General features: G+C 43.7%; 1 protein-coding gene across 1 annotated transcript in view; it reads left to right on the plus strand.

Annotated features, from left to right (window-relative positions):
• cntnap2b (contactin associated protein 2b) overlaps nucleotides 1-9,409 on the plus strand; it is a 34,212-nt gene extending 24,803 nt beyond the window's left edge. The window contains exons 19-25 of the mRNA XM_010894077.3: nucleotides 200-436; nucleotides 607-837; nucleotides 1,173-1,306; nucleotides 2,065-2,158; nucleotides 5,130-5,360; nucleotides 6,488-6,562; nucleotides 6,654-9,409. Of these exons, the coding sequence (XP_010892379.1) occupies nucleotides 200-436; nucleotides 607-837; nucleotides 1,173-1,306; nucleotides 2,065-2,158; nucleotides 5,130-5,360; nucleotides 6,488-6,562; nucleotides 6,654-6,853 (1,202 nt within the window). The 3' untranslated portion in view covers nucleotides 6,854-9,409. The remainder of the gene's footprint in view (nucleotides 1-199; nucleotides 437-606; nucleotides 838-1,172; nucleotides 1,307-2,064; nucleotides 2,159-5,129; nucleotides 5,361-6,487; nucleotides 6,563-6,653) is intronic.
• The last annotated feature ends 710 nt before the right edge of the window (nucleotides 9,410-10,119 follow it).

The raw sequence follows: 10,119 nt of genomic DNA on the forward strand, positions 1-10,119 counted from the left end.
CTCCGTGTGTGTAAGACAACTGCTGTTCAGCTCAGGGTATTATGACCCAGCGTATACAGGCCACATTGTGAGATATAGAAAGAGTCGAAAGGTGGATAAGTTAGTGAAGTAACGAATCCAAAAACATTATAATGAGTTGACCGGGTTTTTTGTAACAGTTTGAATCCAAAATCTCTAAGACCTACTTCTTCTCACCCAGGTGCATCGGGTGGTCAAAGGGGGTTCCTCGGATGTATCCGGGCCCTTAAGATGAACGGCGTCACCCTTGACCTGGAGGAGAGGGCAACGGTCACCCCAGGGGTTAAGCCGGGCTGCTCGGGCCACTGCACCAGTTACGGGCAGCACTGCAGGAATGGCGGGAAGTGCATGGAAAAATACAACGGCTACTCGTGTGACTGCACCCTGACTGCCTATGACGGGCCCTTCTGCACGGAAGGTGAACAAACTGTCACAGTCACGTGACACAACAGGGAACGTCGCCTCTTTCTTTTCAACTTCCCACCGTAGCTCAAAGTTAACTTGACACAAGTGTCAGTACCCGTTTGTTTGTACATTTCTCGCACCTCCACTCATCTTTTGTTCCGCTGTGTTTCCTGGCTGTGTTAGACGTGGGTGGCTTCTTTGAGAGTGGAACGCTCGTTCGCTATGACTTCCTACCCGAGGGGGGCCTCCCGGCCATGGCGAATGTGAAAAGCCTCTCTCCGCTCCTGCCCATGGAGGGTAACCTGACACAGGAGGAGCTGGTGTTCAGCTTCAGCACCTCCAACGCCCCCAGCATCCTGGTCTACATCAGTTCCAGGACCCAGGACTACCTGGCCGTCGTGCTCAGACACAATGGTGACAAAGAAACTGTTCAAAGGATTTTGATTTGTTAAAACGCTTGAAGGGGGAAGTTAATGGCTCGGTCAGCAAAGAATTACCAAACGTATTGTAAATTAGCTCAATAGTTAATTATACACTGCGACACACAGGTCCCAGGTAGAAACGTAAACCGAGACTGCGAAAAGAAAGTCGTAGTCAATTTCATATTTGAACAATGTGAACTCTAAATTAAAACACCGCCGCCAAGTTTGATAATCAAAGCACGTTCCAAAACCTGCGAGATGCCTTTATGAATATTGCATGACGAAGACGCGACAGGACTGACTCTCCGTTCTGTCTCCCTCTGACAGGAACACTTCAGATCCGCTACAGACTCGGAGGCCTGAGGGAGCCGTACACCATCGACCTGGACCACCGTAACATGGCCAATGGGCAGCCTCACCACGTCAACATCTCCAGGCAGGAGAGGAACATACGCCTGCAGGTGATTATCATTAAAACAATGATGTATCTAGACAGCGCTGTACAGACGCCGATACGGCATGACTCTGACCCCGCTGCTCGGCAGTCATAAAGGGTTTGCTGAAGTCGCGAATTCCAGCAAAAGATGGATTTTCTTTTCCCCTCTCGGGCTGCATTTGGCTGCAGGTAACAAATCGGAACAATGTAGCCGATCTGAAAATACATTTTCCTCAAGCATTTGAGAGGTGGGACTGTGATGCTCAACTGGAGTCCTCCGGAGGACTCTGCTCTCACTCAGAGGATTGCTGATATCATGAAATCCAACAAAAGACATCCTTTCCCTGCCCCCTCAAACTACATTAGGCTGTCTGCTAGCTCCACAGACCATCGATGTAGCACTTTTCTAAAAAACAGTTCAAAGGTAGAACTCTAGGGCTCTCCGGCGGCTCTCTGGATGGAAGGGCAGGGCACCACTCAGCCAGAGGGATTTGCTTATATACCATTAAATCCGACAGAATGCATCCTTTTTCTGGGGCCCGTCAGAATGCATTAGGATGTTTGCAACACACCTGACCTACCTTTTCCGTGGATATTGCTAGTGCATTATGTGCCCTCCTCTTCGTGTTTATCTTATTTGACTAATGCACGGCGTTGCTGCTATAAGCTTTAGTTTCCCGGAAGAAGCACTCTAAACTCCACCACTAGGGGGGAGTAATTAACAGTGAAATGCAGCTATGACTGACATATCATGTTTCATGACCATGTGGTTTTACTTTGCAGTTGGACCATTACCCCGCGGTCAGCTACACTCTGCCCGACGGCTCGGACACCCAGTTCAACCTGGTCAAGACCATTTTCCTGGGGAAAGTGTTTGGTGAGTGCACATGGAGTATACTCTGTGTATTACCACTGAAATGTAAATAGAGTGAATACTATCTACCGTGCATGGAGTCAAGGTCTTATTCACATGGAAGTCACAGTTAAGTTTATTAGAACTTGCCCCTGAGATATTGTAGGCCTTTGGTTCTGTGTGCATCCTTGGTTAGGACATTGATCTGGTTTAGTTCAGGTGTATTAACATATGGCATCAGTGTAGGTGATAAAGTTGATGTTGCATTTACAGAAAGACATGAACATGCATTTTAGTGGCTGTATTAAACAGTGTTGGCGATGTGTGGGCCATTGTCTCGGTCGGACTGCTCAACAGACATGTGAACTCCGGGACTGTGAAATCAAACGCCCAGATCACAGGGCCGTCAGATGAACACTCGGGACAATAAAATAAAACACCCAGATCACAGGGCCATCGGATGAACACCCGTGACAGTGAAATCAAACGCCAAGATCACAGGACCATCAGATTAACACTCGGGACAATAAAATAAAACGCCCAGATCACAGGACCATCAGATGAACACTCGGGACAGTGAAATAAAACGCCAAGATCACAGGTCCATCAGATGAACACCAGGACAGTGACATAAAACACCCAGATCACAGGGCCATCAGATGAACACCGGGACAGTGAAATAAAACACCCAGATCACAGGGCCATCAGATGAACACCCGGGACAGTGAAATAAAACACCCAGATCACAGGGCCATCAGATGAACACCCGGGACAGTGAAATAAAATGCCCAGATCACAGGGCCATCAGATGAACACCCGGGACAGTGAAATAAAATGCCCAGATGACAGGGCCATCAGATGAACACTCTGGACAATAAAATAAAACACCCAGATCACAGGGCCATTGGATGAACACCTGGGACAGTGAAATCAAACGCCAAGATCACAGGACCATCAGATGAACACTCGGGACAATAAAATAAAACACCCAGATCACAGGGCCATCAGATGAACACCCGGGACAGTGAAATCAAACGCCAAGATCACAGGACCATCAGATGAACACTCGGGACAATAAAATAAAACACCCAGATCACAGGGCCATCAGATGAACACCCGGGACAGTGAAATAAAATGCCCAGATGACAGGGCCACCGGGAAGCCCTACATAAGACATGTCAGTGCGCCAACTGGAGGAGGGCTGGAATAATCCTCAGAGTGATCTAGGCCGTTTGATTTCCACACGGGAGGGGGGCAGCGGCGTGTCAGGAGGAGTCAAACACCGGCACACTACTGCTGTTGTGAGAACAGTACAGGGTCCCGTTGTGCTGGCTGGTACTGCTTTACGACTCCCCAGAGTGCTTTGCTGCTGCATTTCTATGAATAAATGAACAGCAGGCCAGCCGATCCCTGACATCATCCTCGGGCAGGGAGGGAGCGCTAAGTCCTGATTCTGATACCGTTACCTGTCCTGCTGAACTGATGTCCAGGTTTTCTCCGAGCCGTGCTCCATCGGAGAATGTACCAGCTCACTGATCCATGACAGCATCTCTAATCTCCAGGTTTTCTTTGCCCGGTCTGGCCGGGGGGGAGGGGGGAGGAGGGCTGGATCATTCACATTCAGAGCTCGTCGGCTAGCCAAGGATGCAGGCAGATAGACGCCCTGACAGATACACAGACAGGCTGACAGACAGATACACAGACAGGCTGACAGACAGATACACAGACAGGCTGACAGACAGATACAAAGACAGGCTGACAGACAGATACAAAGACAGGCTGACAGACAGATACACAGACAGGCTGACAGACAGATACAAAGACAGCCTGACAGACAGATACAAAGACAGGCTGACAGATAAATAGACAGGAGGACAAACAGAGATGTTGATAGGCGCATTGGCAAGAAGTTAAACAGTCTACTAGCAGTCAGCAAGGCAAACACGGAGTTAAATTGAGCCGGTAGCCAACAGACTGAGCCAGACAAACACACTGACAGGCTCCTGCTGACACTACCATAAACAGGAGGAGAGCAGGCTGTGGTAGTTCACTTAAATAGCAACTCTGCATAGAGGGACAGCATGGTAGGGGCAGAATGAGAAACATTAAAAGGAGGGGAAAACAGTTGAAAAAGGTAGGCGTCTACTCTTTTGTACGTATTTCACAGGCATGGTGGCCTGCTATCCTGGATTAAAACCTACCTTAAAGTACACTGTAAATACATAGTCATTTGTAATACCTTTAGTAAACTCTGACTACTCTGTTGCAGTTAACTGTTTTAGTTTTTTTTACATTCTACTGCAGGATAGGCCTACTGTATGCTGTTTTTAACAAACGTTTGCCACAGTTCTCTGACTGGCCTGAGATTGTATTTCTTTAGATATTGCAATGTCTTTTCTCACAGTAATGACTGTTCACAATCCAAATGGCTGGCTATTATGTTCTAAACAGTATGTGTTGGTCTTTTGAACCTGGGGCCATATGAAAAATCCTTCGTACATTAAACCTTGAAAATGTGAAATGACTGTTGCCAATGGAAGAGAGGTTAGTATATTACAATATAATTGGATACTTGGTTTTGCCCAGTCTGTTGGGAGTATAACATATCTGCAGTAAGAACCTGTGCATTAGTTCTCTGTCCAAGTAATATAAGAGTAGACTTGGGACAGAGCATACAGTAACACCAACCAGAGACTTAGTTCCACTGAACATAAATCAAACTGGGAGGCTTAACAGTGTTGCAGTGTGCTGAGTAATCGTGCTTTGTGGCGGTCGGCTGGTATTAAGTGGTCAGGCAGCATCAGTCAGCAGCCCCACGCAGGCAGAACATGATAAACCTCTACTGTCCTCTGATACGCTCAAGGCCTGTATATTTCACGCAGGACAGGTTGACAGAGATACAGTGATGGACAACTTCTATCTAATTCCGAACTGCTGTTGTGTGTTTTTTTTTTTTTCTTCAATGCACGTGTGTGTTATTTGTTTTTTTTATCAGAAACTGGACAGATCGACCCGGTTCTCATAGAGAAATACAACACGCCAGGGTTTGTGGGCTGTCTGTCCAGAGTTCAGTTCAACAACGTGGCCCCTCTGAAGGCAGCACTGAGGTCTGGCATCGTTGCCCCAGTGACCACTCATGGCATCCTGGTGGAATCCAACTGCGGCGCGTCCCCTCTGACCATCTCACCTATGGCTGCTGCCAACGACCCCTGGCACTTGGACTCAGGTACACTAAACCATCCCATCCATCCCCTTTGACTGTCCTATTTACTCATCCTGTGTCATCGGGGTTCGATTCGGTCGAATTGTTGCGGTTGGACGTCTTCATACGTTGTTCTTACAGTAAGCAGCGAGGCCATCACAGTGTGTTTATAGTGGTCAGATGTCGACGGGCTTCTCTAACAGTCCACTCAATCCTCCAAAGATATTTCACCTTTGATTAGAACTACAAGCCGTGATATTTAATGGTGGTGTTTTTCTTCTCTGGCGGTTGAAACCATTTCAAGTCTGTTTAGCATCAGTGGATAGCTCTATGGAGTTGTTATTACCGGGTCAGTGTATTGATCTTGGGGTGTTCTCTGGACTCAGAGGAATGAGCTTTTACAAGTACAAGATATGTATTGCTGCCCACCCACTTGCCCCCTCTCTGCTTACACTCTCCGTTACTGTAACTGACCGATATCTTGCCGACTGCACGAATGGTCTGATCTGTACAAGTGCATGCCTTACGGACCCTCAGTGACTCTCAAAGTAGCATGTTTAGGTTATGAAGACACATGCGACCTTTCAATATTTCAGCTGAACCTCTATAGGAGCATTGGGATTTTTTTTCAGTGCAAATATTTTCTGTCAGCCGAGAGAGGGTTAGATAAACATGAGAATGAATCTTTGTGTCATTTGATCCGAGCTTTGTATAGGCGACAGATCAGCCTTTGTGAGATCCCTGTAAGAGGCATCTGTTATCCCTCCCCCACTGAGGGAGAGCTATGGAGGGAGAGGGAGAGACTGAAGAGGGAGAATGTGTGTGGTGGTGGTTTGGGGGGGGGATAAAGGATTTGCTTAGATTCTGCAAGATCCATTTGAACGGTGTAGTGCCCACAGAGATGCTGGCTGAGAAGAGCAGACTGCCTCTCGACTCTCACCCATGTTGACTGGCTCACAGCCCATGGCACATGTACTGCATACAACCTCTGCCCGTTGTGTTTTATAATCAGCGGTCAACGTGCCCCAGTTTACCATTTACATTGTTTGAAATTGTTCACAATGATTTACACTTGCAGATTGAGCATTGATGGTTTATTTTGGGGTAGAGGTATTTTGGGTTTGTGATCTGTTTTTCGTTTGTTTTTTAAGCTGGTGCTGTATTCCCATTCAATGAAGAACGAGTTAGTCGGGATGGAATTGATCGGAACTCTGCAATTATTGGAGGTGAGGAGGAGCAGTAGTCAGCCCATCTACTGTGCAGGGCCGTTGATGTTTCTGAAGGATTTGTTCCTCATGATGTCCTTTGTGCTGGCAGGTATCATCGCTGTGGTCATCTTCACCATCCTCTGCACTCTGGTGTTCCTAGTTCGCCATATGTTCCGTCACAAGGGCTCCTACCACACCAATGAGGCCAAAGGGGCGGAGTCTGCAGACTGTGCCGATGCAGCCATCATTGTCAATGACCCGGCCTTCACAGAAACCATTGACGAGAGCAAGAAGGAGTGGTTCATCTAATTCCATCTAGTCAGACATTTACATTTCGGTACTGTGTCCATTGCTCCTCAACGTGCGGGGGCGAGGCATTCTTTGATGACGATGATGAAGAACGGGGCAGAGGGAGATGTCCCAGGGACTAAATGCGGGCATTGGCTGGCTTGTCTATAATGTATTTACATTGAGTGAGGAGTTGGAGGATTTCTTTTCATTCACATGGAGACATTATTTCAACTGTTGCATCCCCTGGACTGAGGATGAAAAATAATATCACTTTTTCGTTGATATTTGTTTGCATTACAGTTGATGATATGTCTTAATGATTGGAGATTTGATTATGCCTGCATTTAATGGGCCAGTAACATACTGCACACTTTTTTTTTTCTCCTTTGCTGCCAAATTAGTATTTCTAATAAGTTGCTTAGAGACTAAATGCTTTGGAAAAGAATAACCTTCGGAAAAAAAACAAATGTACAAAACAATTGATGTCACAGACATTGGATTGTAATGTATTGATTTGATTGCACCACTCCTTTTTGTATGTAAAATACAATGGCATGCTACAAGATTATGGCACCTCTATATTGCACCATTCCACAAAGTAGCACTGGTATTTTGTCACAAATGTGTCTTTAGCTAGCAGATTTGATTTTTTTTTGTGCCAAATTTTTATGTGCTTTATCTGTTCCCAGTCAACATATGAGAATGGTTCTTAGAAAGATTGTAATTTGGTATATGACATAGTCACATTTGTTGACATTGGGGTATTTGTGACTTTTTGTCAGAGTATTGCTGTGGTATTGTTAAAGCTTATAGTACAAACAAGCATTATAACAGTAACCACAATATCTGGCTTAATCCAACGTGCCTTCAGGATTCAGACACTTAGCCCTCAGCTTTGGACTATTTAATTCTGAGCACACTGTCCCGTGAATATCTAAGTAAAGAAATACTTTAAGGTAAATAAGGAGGCATTTATAATGGTGGCTATATGCTAACAGGAAAGAGCATGACTTATGTTCAACTGTTTCCATGAAGAACAGTATACTATACACCATACATGCTCTTAACGAATGCCCAAACTTACAGGCCTTTGTTGATATCAATGTGTATAGTTCTATAGGTACTATTATATTTGGGCTGTTGTCAACTACTGTGAGGTTGTATGTTTTCTGTCTAATCACTTCATTTTCTTATTCATAATTCGTTTTTACATGGTGAGTCTTAATGATGACCCACAATGTCAAACGGCTTTCTGTTACAAGTGCCAACATGACTATGTCTGCCTTTCTCTGTGGTTAGATTCTCATATTCACATCATGTGGGGTTGGGAATTGGTGTGATTATATCAGAGCTACAGAGACAACACAGTGTGTGCTGAAGAAAAGACCTGGAGGATTAGAGGAGCTAAGCTGAATGTGTACAGCATGACCACACTGAAAACCTTTTAAATTAACAGGAAATTAATAGCTGTTACTGTTGAAGGCTGTAACAGCATTCTGCCAACAGAATGTATCCTTGCATAAGTCAGTGTCACACATGCCTACAGCAATCTCAGTCAGAAGATAAAATCAATGAAATTGCACACCCAAACACAAACAAGCATTGTTTTTGTTGCTTTTTTCATATGTATGGTATTACTGTGAATCTTGATTTATCTCACTTGTAAATGTTGGTATATTTTTGTGAAGGGACGCAAAACTTTGGTTGTACTTCATGTATTTGAGCTAATTTGGATTTGAATATCACATAGTTAACAAAACGTACTATTTTCTAAGTCAATATTATGATAGGACACTTGATTACTGTAGAGCAACACTTATGACAAAGCATGGGCTTGCACATCATCAGAATGTCTGTCACACATCCCTGTTCACCGTGTAAGATACAGTATAAAAATGTAATATTAGAGCATAGGATATAGCATACTGATATTATGGACAATACATTTTTATTTATTAGATTACCTGTAGCGTGTTGCTGATAACTACTCTTGGCATAATAACCACTCAAATGGCATCAGGTTGTTCATTCCATTGCTTAATTAAAGTTTTTCCTTTTTATTAGCAGCATGACATGTAAACAAACAACAGTAGCCTACCACATTGCAGTATATATTTTACATAAATTCTTTGGAAATATTTTGTATATTTCTTATTTGAGGAATGATGTGCAAAAGCCTTTTTATAATATATTTTCGTTAATTTCATTGCAATTACAATTAAATAGCAGTTTTCTTTTTTGATATTCCGTGTGAAAAACATAACTTGTTGAATATGTATTTTACAGTGGCTTGAGATCATGTCCCTGAAAATTTTAATATTTTTCAACTTAACATTTTTGTGTTATTTTAGTTCAGTATTGTATGTCAGGCCTGAGATTGCATATGTAATGTGATTTTGTCTTAATATAAAACATTAAACAAGCCTTGCCAGACAAATAGTGTGGGTGATTCATCATAAGATGTGATTTGTTTGCTTAGGTCTATGTCCCTAGAGTTTGAAACTTTTTAATAGCAGTGCACAGTGGTAGCTAACTGTATTTACTGTGTTGATGTGAAAGTTCCAATTAGTCTGAATTATTTCCTGTTCACAGGCCGTTTTCCAGCATTCAAACTGCTTCATTAAAATGTTTTCTTACGAAGAGCGCGCCAGGTCCTTCTGCCTTAATTAATTGTTGAACCATTTCCAACCTTCCCTAACTGAGTAAAATTATTTTGAATAAATTCATAAGTAATTAAGAGATAAATGTTTTTAAATGATTTTTAGGTGCACATGAAAGTACAGAGAGTGCCTTGGTGAAGGTGGTCTTACATGACATCCTCCTGGACCGACAAAATTGGGTTGTGTTGGTCCCAGTACTGAACTGGTCTCACAAGTTGAGAGTAATAAACTGCCCTAAACATGTCTAGAAAAAGAACACATTTTGTCATATCCCCCAAGCTTCGATCTTGGGTCCTATACTATTTAGTCTATACTGTCTATTTCAATGTTACTCCTTGGTAGAACAATTTGGAAATGCTGCTGATACATAATGGTTAATCTCTGTGCATGCAGATGATGTTCGTCAGATTAACCACCTTGTTAAATTATATATGGCTCACAATAGAAATGTCTTATTGCTAGGAGCTAGGTTCTGGTATTTGTTGCTGAGGCCCATAGATAGACATTGACTGTATGTTTACTCTCTGGGACTAAATCCAACCACCAGGCTAAAAACCTATGTGTGACTTCAGACCTGAATATAATGTTCACCTGGTACAGCCAGAAGTGGACTGGGCATCCCTC

Source organism: Esox lucius, chromosome 3, assembly GCF_011004845.1.
Source record: "Esox lucius isolate fEsoLuc1 chromosome 3, fEsoLuc1.pri, whole genome shotgun sequence".
NCBI classification, from domain to species: Eukaryota; Metazoa; Chordata; class Actinopteri; order Esociformes; family Esocidae; genus Esox; species Esox lucius.